Source organism: Trachinotus anak, unplaced genomic scaffold (assembly GCF_046630095.1).
Source record: "Trachinotus anak isolate AG129_WGS33_773 ecotype Australia unplaced genomic scaffold, CSIRO_AGI_Tana_v1 ptg000015l, whole genome shotgun sequence".
NCBI classification, from domain to species: domain Eukaryota; kingdom Metazoa; phylum Chordata; class Actinopteri; order Carangiformes; family Carangidae; genus Trachinotus; species Trachinotus anak.
Window position 1 is genome coordinate 13732217 of NW_027273866.1, and position 15500 is coordinate 13747716.

At 40.7% G+C, this 15500-nt stretch overlaps 1 protein-coding gene across 2 annotated transcripts in view; it reads left to right on the top strand.

The window, feature by feature from the left end:
- galnt16 (UDP-N-acetyl-alpha-D-galactosamine:polypeptide N-acetylgalactosaminyltransferase 16) overlaps positions 1-15500 on the top strand; it is a 37793-nt gene that overhangs the window by 20623 nt on the left and 1670 nt on the right. For both annotated transcript variants that reach the window (XM_071498003.1, XM_071498004.1), the window contains exons 7-14: positions 5978-6065; positions 6419-6503; positions 7150-7253; positions 8812-8938; positions 9969-10061; positions 10600-10683; positions 11817-11943; positions 12984-13100. In XM_071498003.1, coding sequence (XP_071354104.1) covers positions 5978-6065; positions 6419-6503; positions 7150-7253; positions 8812-8938; positions 9969-10061; positions 10600-10683; positions 11817-11943; positions 12984-13100 — 825 coding nt within the window. The remainder of the gene's footprint in view (positions 1-5977; positions 6066-6418; positions 6504-7149; positions 7254-8811; positions 8939-9968; positions 10062-10599; positions 10684-11816; positions 11944-12983; positions 13101-15500) is intronic.

A 15500-nucleotide genomic window follows, 5' to 3' on the forward strand; every position in this document is an offset into this window, starting at 1 on the left:
AGGGCAGATTTTATTGGCCGTGATGTAATACGTTGGCATTGCTTATTGTTAAATAAACACTCAATTTGTTCAGCTAAGATTTAAGCCATTGTGCGCCAGATGTCACACTCTGCTTTGCCACTGCTGGAAAGACTGTGGTGCCATTTTCCCAGCCGATGTGTTTTCCACTTGACTCTGGAGCGTTTCAGACGATTAGGTGGTCTGTTTTGTGTTGCAGCAGCGGTTGGTGTTGTGCATGGTGACAGCACTAACTCCGGCTCCAGGCTGCATGCTGGGATCTTTTCTGATTTTTAATGCGGTGGGAAGATTCTCCACATTCACCGCGTCCTACAAAATAATTATGCAGCCCACCAGGGACACTACCACACATGAATGTTTGGCAATTCAAAAAGAAAATGTGCACAAGATGAAATGCATAACCAGCCACTCTTGGTTATCAGGGGGTTTGGCTCTGTCATTTTTAATTTCATTGGTATTTTCAAGCGAAACTTCAAGGGCAGTTTGGCCGTCGGCCCCTCACTGATTCCGTCTCAGTCTGCATTTCTGTATCAGTTTCCTAAAGTCGTAAAAGTGAAGCGCACACAGAATATAAATACATGCATCTACAGACACATAAGCGCCTGCAGAAATGATTGTGTGCACTCACTGAAACACGAGTGTGGCGTTTTGATAAAGAGAGATGTAGCTGGAGAAAGACACATGAATCACTCACTAATGACTGATAGACTGTTCTCTCCTCCTTCCCCTGACATTACAAACCTGCGACTGGGCTCTGACCAGCACAGCTGCTCCCCAAGTCTGCTGCCATCCCCCGTCACAGGCCAGGCACTCCCACTGACTCTGCATCAGGAACTGTTTCATCTCATATTTCTCTCAGTGATCGCCTCTCCTCTCGTTTTATGCTCCCACTAAAGTCTGACGCTCAGACCGAGCTGCTTCCAATGCGCCTCATTTCTTCATCCACTCCCTTTTCCGCTCTGGTTTTAAGGCGGAGCTGCATCTGTGTCCACTGCCTCGATTCTTCATAAGAGCTCTCTCTCTCTTATGGGCTCTTTCTCCTCTTCCTCTGCTTCTTCAGTCTTATCAGTGCACCACAATACTTCACATCTCGCCTCGCCTCTTCATTAAAGAAAACGTTTGACATTCTGGATGCTACATTTTGTCACTTTTTGCTGAGCGTTAGATGAGAAGACTGGTCCCACTTTCATGTATGTCTGGTGTATATGTAGCTGGAGCCAGCAGCTGGTTAGCTTAGCTTAGCATAATGACTAGAAGCAGGGAGAAACAGCTAGCCTGGCCCTGTCTGAAGGGACCTTTAAAGCTGACTAACCAACATAATATCAGTTGTGTCATTAAAAAAAAGCAAAAAATATAGTTTTATATGTTGGACTTTTCTTGCACAAACTCAGTTTGTGTATAAATGAAATAAAAAGAAGATATAATGTGATTTAAAGGTGCTGATAGGTGGATTTTGTTCCCTTCAGATGCAGCTGTTTCCTCCTTTTTCCAGCTTTTACACTAAGCAAAGTGATCCGTCTAATGACTGTAGCTTCATGGTTACCGTACAGACATGAGAGTTGCGTCGTTCAAACACTTCTTCTTCTCTGCAAGAAAACAAGTGACTCAGATTGTTGAACTTTTCCTTAAAAAGTATTTACCTAAAAGCGAGCAGTCACCTTGCTAAAGGACAGGAGTCGCTGGTTCAGAAAGTGCGACAGACGACAACCTAAAGTCTGCATGCAACAGAACTCCTATTCAAACCACATCTGAATGTTTTATTCAGGAGACTCTACACGATGCGAGTGAGTGTATGCACATTGTCTTTCCGTACACTCATCCTTGGCTCTGGGCTGCTGTGACTCATCCGGCTTGCATTACAGTCTCTTGGTCCGGCAGTCATGAGAGTGCAGGGCTCAGTGGTAATGCTCCAGCTCCTCGGGCCGGCTGCACCTGGCTTTGGACTCATTAATCTTCCTCTGACCACAGTTTTGTTTTCATAAAGGCCTTTGGGAGCAGAGGGGTCACTGTCCAGTATGTTCCCTTTAATGCATCCTATCAATGCTCTGCATTTCTAAGTTCCAAAAAGAAATTGAAAAAACTTTAATTTGATTAGTTGTGAAATACCAGGGATGAGTTCTCTGCTCGCACATGTTGGGGTTCAGTGAAAAGTACAGACTATAATATGCCCTCTCTCCAGCGTGGTCATTGTCTGAGGTGATATTTAATACCTCTTGGGTGATATTTCTTCAAATGTATTACCTTCTGTAGACCATAGAGAGTGACTGCAATGCGCTGAAGATAATTTACTACAGCACTTACACACTTAAGAAGTACAGTAACTTAAAGGGATGATGCTCTTCTCCTCTATTCATCTTTTTCTTCTCTGACCAAAGCTAAAGCAGTGGGCCCCAACCTTTCTGGCTTGTGACTCATTAAAGTGAAGCAACTTGTGACGCCTCATCACCAAAATCAACCTTATTCACAAGACAAAAAAAAGCTTATGTAATAGAAAAGTCTAACAAAAATATGTTTATTCTTTCTTCTTTCTTATCCTGTTAATCATCTTGAAACCCTGTAGCTCTCTCATGCTTATCCAGGGACCCAACTCCAGGGTGGGAACCATTTGTCTAACAGACCAAAAACAATTAGCATTTCGGATCAGAACAGTTCTCAGAAGCACCTCTGCTCACGAAGCAGAAAGTCTCACTGATTACTGAAAGCTGGTGCCAGAATGTTTTGCAGGCTGACGTTAGCATGACCTGGCTGACCACTGCTCCAAAAGCCCTGATTTGGGGGCATGTAGCACGTGAGCACAAATGCTCTTAGCAGGTGATTCTCCGGTTCAAATCCTGCATGTCATTCCCCCTCTCTGTCACTGTCTACTGTTCTATCAAATCAAATAAAGGCACAAAAAAAAGAAAAGGCCTGATTTAAAAGATTTTATCACGAGGCTGCAACAAAATGTACAAAATGTGAAGGGGTCTGAATACTACCTGAATGCTCTGTACTGAGTGGCAGAAAATCAAAATACCTGAGTTCAGTAGAAATACCTCAGACTTGCACCAACAGTGCCTCTAATCACTAACAATACCAGTCTGTTGTCCTTTTCAATGATTGTATTGATTGACCAGGTTTCACTCTAAATCACTCAAGATAATTTGTGTTGAGATTTAACTTCATCCACAGAAAATGTGTCAACCTTGTTTCTGTTGAGGAAAACGTGTATTCTGCACCACAAACAGCAAAGTCCTATATCTCCACATGGTGTAGGCCAAACAAGCATGTGCAGCAGAGGACATGATTCAAGACAGACGCCTGGCGCTTGACCTTCAACCCCAGCTGGACAGTGTGTCCTCTGTTGGTCTCTTACTCAGACACTGATGCAACATTGCTGTGTGATGAAGCAAAGGAACAGAGATCTTCACATCATGTGGAAAATGTGAAATTCAGAGCACACAAAACTCATGCCAGATAAAGCCTTTTATTCTCTTCTATAGTTAATTGTTCATTTTTGTTCCATTTCTTCTTTTTTTAATGTCACTTTTCATGTAAATTGGTGCTTTGTTCCAGAGCCGTATATATCCTATTTTGAAGTAGAAAATAAGCTGAAATTCTTTTATCGGTGGCATTAAAAGCAGCCAGATGTAACAGACAAAATCACAGCACTCTCACTCTGTGATAAAGAGAAGAAAAGAGTGAGAGAGGGTAGAGATATCCAGAGATCACCGGTGACATCCACTTTGGAAGTGCAGCCTCCTCATGCATTACGAAAATCACAGAGACTCATTAAAAGCCCAATTAATGTCTATTGCTTAAAGGTGTTGAGAGCATCACTTTCTAAATTGCTCTCTGGCAGAGTGGTGTTTTCACACTCGCTCTTCCCCTGCACTTTTTGGTGCATTGAGCACAAAGTTCAGGCCAGGTTCAGGTTCTGAGCACAGAGAGCGACAGCTCTAATTGGAAACAGTCATTTGGAGTGTCCTGATGTTAAGCTGTTCCACTACACAAACACGCACACAGATGCCTCACGGGCAAACACCAGTGTTGGCACAGACAGATGTAGGCAACACTCACACGCAGCGACTATCAGTAATCAACAGTTCTCTCCTCTGCTGTGTTTACTTTTGGGTTTGTGTTACTTCTGCAGCAGGAGGTTCAGAGTTCATTCCTCATGAATTCATGTCCACTAGGAACTGTGGGTAGAGTGGGGAAGTTTGGCACACTCACAAATGCCCTTTATGTTCTGCACAAATAATTGGTGCATTTATTTATTCTCTCTTTTTTCTGTTCTCACATTTTTATCCTAATAGGCTTAACACAAAAAACACTGTAAACATACAACAGCGCTCAACTGAAAGAAAAAGTTCTGTGTTCCCAGTAATTATCTCTGCTTATCAAAAACATAAGATCCAGCAGGGAGTTAATCATCAAGCCTGTCTTTCATCACACATTCCACTGGGAGACTAAGCCACGGCCCTAACAAAGTAGTGCAACACTTAATATTCATCAATAGGCAGTGATTTATCCTCCTGACACACACAAAGACAACTGAAGTAATTTGCTGAACTTTAACATCCTGAGAAAGATTCTTGTCTGATTAAAACAGCGTTTGATAAAATGTTCTGGCTTTAGACAGAGCGCCGTCCTACATTTACACTTGATCCAAAATCAAATTTCTCATACAAAAATCCAAAGTTGAATGAAAATTTTAAAGTCAGTGCTTCACTCAGTATCAAATCCACCCAAGATAAAAAAAACAGCAATGCAAAATAAGTATTTGTCATTTAATTATTACTGTTGTGTATGTTGTGTTGTTAGTCACTTACAATCTAATCTGCACCACAGCAGGAGAGGATGATGTGATCAGATGATATATTGCAGCATATACAATTTTAAAATCTGAGGGGCGGCCCGGTAGTCGAGTGGTTAGGGCGCATACCATTTGGGTGCAAAGACGCTCTTAGCAGACGGGCACCGGTTCGACTCCCGATCGGTCCGACTCTCTCCTGCATGTCATTCCCCTCTCTACCCCCTTTCCTGTCAGTCTCCACTTAACTATAATAAAGGCATAAAAAGCCCAAAAAAAAATAACTTTAAAATTTTAAAATCTGATATTGAAATACATTATGATGCATAACATTTTCTGAAAACAGTGAGAGTTCAGTTTGTGATTTTATAGTTTGTTAGTTACCATGACTGTTTTTGCTTGTAAATTCATCTGTTATATAAAGGAGCTATAAGTGTGCAGATGAGTTACTGAAAATCAAAAGACTGGTGCGGTGTTTAACCCCTCGAAGCTTCTCTGTGAGGTTGTAAAGCTCCTTATAAAGAACATCGAATTGCAAGTAGGATAAAAGTTGAGGCTGAGGAAGCTCTTGATCAGTTGTGATGAGGTAAATGTAGATATAAGTGGTTGGTATAGTGATGATTATGTCTACATGCTCACAGCAAGAGTGTTAACGTGATGTTTGCTATGTTTGCATTCATTGGGAAACATGATCGTCAGGATATTGAGAAAGATGAAGGGTCAGAGTATCACCAGAATCAGTAATATCCATCCTCCAAGCCCCATGAATGAAAGTTTCATGGCAATATGTCAGATCAGACCAAAGTCGTGGACTGACCGACTAACATTAGCATCTCTAGAGCCATGTTGGCTCTGTTAACACTACTCTAGCAGGGTAGAAATTACTGTAACTACTGTGATGGATAAAGTGATCATTTGATGTTGTAATCTCTGCACAACATGTTTTTGCATTTCATGTTGACCCAGTTTCTCATGTCCTAATACTAAAAACATGGTTGTGATTTCATGTAATAGATTCTAATATAAAACATACTGACTTTAAAAACTTTTATGACGTCCATCCTTGCCGATCAAACAGGACGTATAAATTCTTTTAAGAGTTTAAGTATGAAATGTTAAATCATGTCTAAGAAGTGTCTCAATGATAATGTGTCTTGTCCTCCCCTGCAGGATCACACGCGTGTGGTCAGCCCCATCATTGACGTCATCAGCCTGGATAACTTTGCCTACTTGGCTGCCTCTGCAGACTTAAGAGGAGGTCAGGACACAAAACACAAATCATGAATGGTAACAGTTAATAACACACAGCTGGAGTCAAGGAAAACCCCTGTTTCACAACAGCCAGATCAACTCAAAAACAATGACAGAAATTTTAAAAATGGATTTCAGTCACTTTGCATAGAAAGATTGTGAAGATTATAAGAATTGAAGAATTATAAAAAATATTTTCTGCAGGGATTTGTAGCTATTATTGGTATGAACTGTGGGCAGCAGCCAGAATGAGCAGGATGCTCCTAACTGTCTTCTTGGCTGATGTCTGGATAAAGTGGTTGTAAATTTAACTGCAGGATTTGACTTGTCGTCTCACTTGTGCTGTCTGTCTTTTGTCAGGATTTGACTGGAGTCTCCATTTCAAGTGGGAGCAGATTCCTATCGAGCAGAAAATGGCGAGAAGTGACCCAACACAGCCAATCAGGTCCGTCTACAGGACTCCTCATCAGCCCTCTTCCTCCTCTTCCACGGTGTAGCCATAGTGCCGAAAAGATCATAGTGAACATACAGTATATCATGTATATGTATGAAATATTAAGGATATTCATTAATGCACTGACAAAACATACAGTTGTTACATATGCTAACATACAAAAAAGATATTTTTTGATTATATTTTCTCCTGTGAGATTCTTCAGCTCAGTGATTCTAGATGAGAAAACGGTCAAATTAAGACCACATTAAAGTTGATTATAGGATTTCTTCTCATTTGACAACATAAACCCTGTTTGTCTCTTATCTTCTGTCAGGTAGGAACATTTGTGAGAGATTAAATTCTTTTGCCCATGAGGGATTAACCTGCTCAGGGACCTAAGAGCAAAAATCGGCTGGTCTCCCTGCTCTCTATCCTCTGTGTCTGTTTCCTGTGGAGCAAATATAGCAGCTATATGGGAATCCAAGCTCAAACATCTCCTTTGCTTTGTTGTTTTCCTGTGGAAATATGACTTAGATTGAAGTACGGTGAGCTCATCTGCAGAGTTAGAGGGCTATGCAGTCTGCTGACTTGTAAAAAATAAACTCTCTAAAAGGTGGAAAGGATATAAATAACTCTTTCCTCCCCCTCTGTGCAGGACTCCCGTCATCGCTGGTGGGATCTTCGTCATGGACAAGAGCTGGTTCAACCACCTGGGCCAGTATGACACCCACATGGACATCTGGGGAGGGGAGAACTTTGGTGAGCTGAACTTGTACTTGAATCAGAATAATGGCTTTTTATTCATCATCCTCCACAGACGTCCCACTCACACTGTCTTTAAATAGGTAGACAAACCCAGGCTTCACTCTGCCCTTCAGACACAGACTTTGAAATTGTTGATATTGCAAATTTTGTTGTGACTCATAAAGAAAAACGCTCCAATAAGTAGGGTTTGATTTCATAATTTATACTTTGGTATTTTCTAAATGAGCTTTACATTAAATAGGTGAGTAGCAGAGGGGAAATAGGAGGATAGGAGATTACACACATAGTTTACTCAATACTAAATTGGAATACTGAACCAGATTCCTAAATGAGGTTATTTCTAAGCTTAAACACGCTACAAGTTGCTTATTTTAAAAAGGAAATCCATGAGGGGAAATGGATTTGACCTGGATTCACCCTATTATCGTGCATAATGAGAAGAATAATGGTTTTCCCATTCACTGTAAACTAATAAAGAGCCTTGTGTTTACAAAAACAAAAATAATTTATTTACAAAAATTACATTTTCTCAGGAAGGAAGAGAAGTGTGCTTATTTGTCACATTGACTGCTTTGTTTATTTGAGAAACACACAACTGTTTCCAGCAGCTGAAGAGTCACGAATTTAAAACCACAAATAAACATGAAATCTCTAAATTTAAGTAACAGAAGAGGAAATGTTAATGTCTTAATTCCCTTGGGACATTCTTAACCATAGATTATTCTCCAAATCATCTTTTTCTTTACTGAGGTCATATAAATGTACATACATCATGTAAAGTATTGTTGTAATTGTATTTGTTTTTTATGCATTTATATACATCTTTATTTACCAGCATCTGTGATGTATCTCTCTGTATAAGTCTTTTATTTCACTTTTAGTTTAGCTGTTTGGCATCATGTGATGCTGTTGTCATGGCTACACCTTCCTCCTTGGAGATGTTGATCCTAGGAGATTTTTTTCATGGCTGTATCTCATTAAACTATCATGTTCTGTCTTTGATAGGTGGCGTTTAAGCCTCACCTGTGTGTATAAATTGTAACGTTCACTACTATAGTTTACACTGATGATGGCTTACAGCTGAAATACCCCACATTAAACAAGAAGAGTATTTATCTGTGAGTGCCGGCATTCTGCTTGTTCTGTTTAGAAGGCAACGCCCGTGCACCCGACGCACTGCTGGAGTATTTGGAGCTTTGCACGCCGCTCCTGCCTATTTAGTCGTGTTGCAGCCTGTCTGACTCTGGACGACTGCAGATGCTTTTGGATGCTGCGGAGGTTCAGCAGCTTGTGCTCCGAAAATCCCAAACATGTCCTTGGAATTTGCAAGGCAGCAGCAGAGCATTAACTTATCCACCCCAGCAGCTTGCCTACTATTGATTTCCAGATTATAGTGATCTGCTGAATGAAAAATGTAGCAGGTGAACATGGCCAGGCTGAACTTGGGATGGTGCAAGTTAAATGGTGTAATTTAGAGATAGACAGACACCACTTCGGATAACTACATGCCCGTGTTCCTGGCCTCACCCTCTCTGTCTTCCCTCCCCTGCAGAGCTTTCTTTCCGGGTGTGGATGTGTGGAGGAAGTCTGGAGATCCTTCCCTGCAGCCGTGTGGGTCATGTGTTCAGGAAACGGCATCCGTACGACTTCCCAGAAGGCAACGCTCTCACCTACATTAAGTGAGTGGGTTGATCTGTGAGAAACCTGACATCCTGTCTGCTGTGCAGTGTTATTACACCGCATAACAATTTACCAGCTGCAAAGAAGGCTAATCTTTCAGTCAGCCTTAAAATCTGAAGTGTCACATATTTCAGCACAGCTCAGTGTGAAGTTAAGTGCTTTCACACTTTTCACTCGTTTTGACCAAGTGACAGCAAGTGGGATTTTGAAAAGTCATTACCTAGACCTCATGTAACGTAAAAACAGGAAACTACTCAAACCTAAAATCTTCTTCCGGACGTCCAGAAGGTTTTAAGATGTTGACAAAGACTGAACTTTCTCTGGATGAACAGAGCAGAGTGTAAGAAGCCCCTGGCAGCAGACCAGGAGGGGGCCAGGAAACATTTATAGGACATTATATGGTTCATCAGCAAAAGATTAACAGTGATGATACAACTTTACTGGATGTCATAAGTTATTTTGCCATGTCCTCCATTAACTTGGTATAGTCTGTTTCCCTCACCACCACCTCCAATAGTGCTCCTGACAACATTATAGTGATTGTTAACTACAGATTAGCCTTCATGAGTATATAAAACCTTTGTGAGGCCACAGACGGGTCTATGTGTATTTTTTGTAGTTTAGCAGTAAATGAAATACAGAGCAAATAAAGTTTTTGTCTTGTCCACAACCAGATTCAGTAGAAAATCTGTGGTATACACAGTATACACACAGTACATCAACTGATGCTGAAAATCAGGATGTAGTTTTGTATAAATATCTTTTACTTGCACAGTCAAATTCTTTAAACAAGTTGAACTGTTCTGAAGAATCCAAACTATCTCTTCTTCTTATTTGTCTCCACTTATAAATACACCTAGAATTTAAGGATGATGAAATTCCTGAAGGAAATCTTTTTTTGTTTATTAGTTTATTTTGTTGGCATCTGAAGGCTGCTGTGTGCGACGCTGCCATTAGATTTAGCTGCAGGAATGCCAGAAGCACTGTCATTACCGTGTCTGAGCAGGTGTTGTGTCTGTGTCCACGCAGGAACACCCGGCGGGCTGCTGAGGTGTGGATGGATGAGTATAAACAGTACTACTACTCTGCGAGGCCGTCGGCCCAGGGCAAGGCCTTTGGGAGGTTTGTGTATTATACTGTCATCCCCTTCTCTCTCTCTCTGTGTTGTAGAGGCAGCAGCTCAGATACAGGTGTCATTATGTTTCATACAGGATAGAGCTTCACTGATTTAGTCTCTCATCACTATGTCATTGTTTGTCTCTGACACTTTAATTTGCACAAATTTGATATTGTTTCACTCAGATAAACAACATGTTTCAACCTGCTAATTATTCCCATTACAGCTGATGCCATATAAATAACACTGTACTGTATTATGTGCACTAGTTTTATTTGTATGCATGGACCAGCACATTTGCATAAAGCCACTGCTGTGTTTGTGGATTACAACAAAAAGCCCTGATTAGCAGAAATGAGTTGTGGCTGGTTTAACGCTGTTGTTAGTAAAATCCCCATTAGCTGAGTTTGCAGCTGAGTTATCTTCACCAAGCTGCTGATTGTGGTCCTCTGGGCTCCACAGAGCTCATGTCTTGTTTCTTCTTGGAGGCAGATCTAACTTTTAAATGTCTTTCTCTAACTCTCTTTGTCTGTGTTTGTGCAGTATCGCCGACCGTTTGACCCTGCGGAGGAAGCTGAACTGCAAACCTTTCCGCTGGTACATGGAAAACGTTTATCCTGAGCTGAGGTACGACACGAAACTAAGCAGCAGGCACTGTCCTCCATGTTGAATCCAGAAATGTTTTAGGATTTAGACAATTAATCTGCTGAACATCTGAATCTGAATGATGTGATCCACAAAAAAGTTAACTCGTTACAAAATCTGAAAATGACATTGAAGTCGTTTCCGTAATCTATGACTTAAATTTCAGGTCAAAAGTGTTGTGACACAAGACTGCACAAGACCCAGCATGGGTGTATGAGCACTGGAGACTTCACGTTTTCACAGCACATTTTTCTCAGTCTCATACTGGACCGTGATTGGTTTAAAAACTAGTGAAAACTTGTGATGTCAAAAAATCCTGCTTGTACATCCCAGTGTTAAACTCAGATTAAAGGTGAACACAGGGGAAACAGATGGATGTGAAAACAGTCCTCTGGTGTCAAACGGAAATCAGTGAAGGTCACATAAAATAAAACAAAACACACAATTTAGAGCAGAGGGGGAAATTTGTACATGACTTTACCTCTGACCTGTGCCCCTAATAAAGTTCTTAATATTTATGTCTGCTATGTAACAGCAAAGAGAGCCAAGGGTTTCTTCCAAACACCAGAAAAAACCAACAAATGAAAAATAAGTTGTTCATCTGTTTTTCTTTCGATAGATTATTATATTGAGGCCAAGTGGCAGAAATGAGGGAGAAATAATTTTCAACCATCATTTCATTCCAAAAGGAAAAAAAAAAGACACAATTATAATAAATGCAGAAGGTTTTTTTTTCGTATTACAAAATAAAATTGCAATCCCTTGGGGTGTCATGGCCCCCAAGTTCAGAGCCAATAATCTAAATATACAGCAGGGTCTGTATCTGATTTGGATGAGAGTCTCAGGGTGGTTTATCAGTGTGTATCCCACAAGCTTGTTTCTCAAGTGAAGCCCCCACCCCTCTCCAGCTGTATCTATGGCTTCTTTCCAAGTAACTGTGGTTTCTCAAATTGTAACCGTATATCTTTATAAGTACGTGTTGTAATAGGGCAGATTGCTTGGTGGTGTGATTCAGTTCCTCAATAGGGCAAATAGTCAGTTCAATCCATCTGTTCTCTGCTGTTGTAATAAGACCTTTCATTGACCTCTCTCCTCTCTGTAAATGCCTCCCTCAGGGTCCCCGAGCAGGAGGCGGTGTCCAGTGTGCTGAAACAAGGCGGTTTGTGTCTGGAGACCCGTGGGACCGACATCCTGGGCCTGGCAGAGTGCAGGGGCATCGGAGCCAACAGGCCTCAGTCACAGGTCAGGACCCTCAGGAGGCTGTGGGCCATACACTTAAAGTCTGAATTATTGATATGAAATACAATAAATGTGTAAGAATTTGACCTGATGACACTGATCTGAGGGCATATTAATGATTAATGCACTGATGTGAGAATGTAGAGGCACAGGGATAATGTCAAATGTCAACAGTTACATGGACCTCTGGATCTGTACAGAATGTAGTGACTGCATGACTTATATCATTTTGTGAGACAAATGAAGTAACATAAGTGGCTGAGAAAAGCAATATCTTCATGTTGTGATGTTTTTCTTTAGGAAATATAACGTTTTTATCAACATGTTTATATGATGTCCCTTTAGTTTTCTTATTCTGTTGCCAAGGTGAAAAAAACATCTTCTGTTGCCGGGTTGCAGAATGAATAAACATATGCTAAATAATCATCATCGTGAGGAACAATGTGCCAAACCTTAAATGAAGTTTAGTCACATTAGTCATCATTAATCACTGTTATGATTTCACCATTACATTACTCACGATGCATACAGTACAAACTCAGCTGGGCGTCTCAGTTACTGTTAGTTGTTCGGATGACACTTCTAACCTGTGGTTCAGGTAAAAACAGGCAAGTGATACAAAAAGATTCAAGAGCACATCACTGACAGGGAAATGAGGCTCAGACCAGTGAATGTGAGAAGAACTTGGAGCAGTTCTTCTCTTTCCAGGAAGCACTTCAATCCCTTCGTTTCAGACTGCATCTCTGTAAATCAGCTGGACATAAACTTACTGGTTTCTGATTGATAGCAGTAAAAATATGCAATCCAGTAAGGTTAAATGTCTTGTGCATAGTCTTTTGAGTTAGTACCATTGTTTATACAAACCCGTTGCATCACTGTGCAGTATGGAAATCATTCATTGTGATTAACTGTGAGCTGAAAGGTCCAAGTGTCAGATGTAATATTTGTACTGTATCAAAAAAGAACACGTGAAACCAAATGCTCCTCTGAAAATCACATGAACCCTAACGTGTGTCCTCTACGTTTTTCTCTGTGTGTTGCAGAGATGGGAGCTGATAGAGCCACTGATCCGACAGCAGGACCTCTGCTTGGCCATTTCAGCCTTCACGGCAGGGTCAAAGGTCAAGATGGAGCCCTGCAACACAAAGGAGCCCAGACAGGTAAGAAGAACGTTGTGTTGGTTTTTAAAAAATATGTTTCATTTCCATTTTGAAAGACTTTTTTAAAGTTAAAAAAGAGACATAAACAAGTGTCAATTATTTTGTTTTTCTAGTTATGAAGTGAACTAAGGGTTAACAGCAGAAACAGGATTTCAAGCTTTAATCTCCCACTATCAGTCATGTTAACGGTAGGTCTTAGTTTTTCCCTCTGGTTATTATTTTGGAATCGAGCGGCCGATCCGTCCTTGATGTGCCACTGACAGCGCTGAACTCAGACATGAACAATCTGGAGATAAGAGGTGGCTCCAGGACAGATGCTAAGCAGCCCGCCAGCTGCTGGTGCTGATGCCAGGAGGGCTGAGACGCTCCGAGTGGCCTGATTGGTGCAGCTCCCGTCAAAGGAAGACAAGTTGATTTTTATGGATGCCGTAGAACAAGCGCTCCCATAACTTCAGACCCCACCCTGTTCCTCTCTCGCTCTCGCCTCTGTGAATGTTGAACACTCACATCCCATGTGGACCCGTGTTGGCTGCATGGTTGATTTATGTCATTGAAGAAGGAGTTATTAACTTAAACCATGTGTGTGAGTGTGTGGGACTCTCGCCAGACCATCCTCTCATCTCTCTGCAGGCCCATTGCAGTCCTCTGAGAGTTCACTGGGAGATTAACAAGCAATCCGTTTTTGCTGTGGGAGACATTTGGCTTCTTTGTCCTGAGTGTTTAATCCCCTAGAAAGGAAAAAGTTACTTGCGCTCTTTCTTGTTTCTGACTTTGCTGTCTCAATGAAAGAGCATTGAAGTGTTTAACTCTGTGAGGAACAAGAGATTTGTGGTGGGTTTTTTTAAAATGTGAACACATGGCTCATTTCAAGGTTAAACCAAAGCTACACTTTATTGACAGAAGTTAATGTTATAAGGTTTTTTATTAAGTGTTGGATTTCCGTCATGACATCCATCACCAGTATAATGAGAGGGTTTTCCCTGATCACTGCTGCATTAAAACAGTCGGGCACAATTTTGCAGCATTTTATTTTTGCAGCATAAATTTTTTTATTGACTTTCTTTGTAAATGATTTCTTAGTTGAATCCTGAAAGAATTTCATTAATTTCGGTTTTACTGGATATATTTTGTCCAATCCTGGTCTGAAAGCTGTTTTAGAGGCTTCTCCAGGAACAATAAACAGAATGAAATACTTGGAAAGTCTTCGGCATGAATGAGCTGTATTTCAAGACAGAAAACTGGCTCCAAATGTTTGCGATCAGCAGCTTCATTACACATATATTGTTGTGCATAATATATCAAGCTTTAAAAACTCAGTTACTCAACTGTTAGATTTTCTCTCTGACATTTCATTCCCTCCTTGTCTTTGTTACACAAATACACCCAGATACACACGTGTATGTTTACAGGATGTGACACACACACATATACACAGACACACTCCCTCCCTCCTCCAGGATTTTAAAGTTAACCCCCACCACACTTTGATAAGCCTCCATATTGCTCAAGACATCTGTGCGTGGCACTGTCACGCTCTGCTGCTGCTCTAAGTTCAGCTCTAACTATTTAATCAGTGAGCAAATAAACAAACCACTAATAATAATAATTATACTGCCATAAACAGTATAATAATACTGTTTATGGCAGACACGCCTTCTCAATCTTTACTTTTGGACTCAAGTCTCTTGTCACAGTCGCTCCAGTGCTCTTACATACAGGGACAGGAATATTAGATTTATGGAGGTGACTTGTTACTCAATGGAAAAATATCACAATACAAAAAATAATATGGTGTGTTGGTAAGAAAGAATTTAAATAGAATTACATCTCTGATCCGCCTCATCAGAATGGGCTGTTATTGATTTTGGGAAAGAGCAAAGGAGGAAATTATATCCATAGAGAACATTATCAGAAAGTACAGCAATAAATAAAAGAAATACAACAAGGTTTTCACACCAATTTTTGCAGCAGGGGTGATAATATGAATTCGTAATACGCTCCCTCCTCTAAGTTTAAGCCTGCAGTCAAATATACCTCTGTACACCTCAGCTGTGGATTATGTGTGTATTCAGATTCTTCACTGAAGCTCAGCTGCCAGTTTATAGGTTTATAGATAAAACTAATACAACAGCCGTGCAGTAAATCCTTCATGACGGTTCCAATGTTCAGTTTTTGTTGAGACTGATTCAACTGGATTTTTTTTTTCATTTTGGTGCATGTAGTTTGTGGTTCTGTTAAACTGTGTTGCATCACACCGAGAGGTGCTTCTAGTATTTTGTTCATCCCATTTAAATCAGTGAGAATATCTTAAATAACAGATTACACCTGTCTGCATCGCCATCAGAGAGTGTGTCTTGATCACAGTTCTTTAAAAATAAATATAAATATCAAGATTTGTTG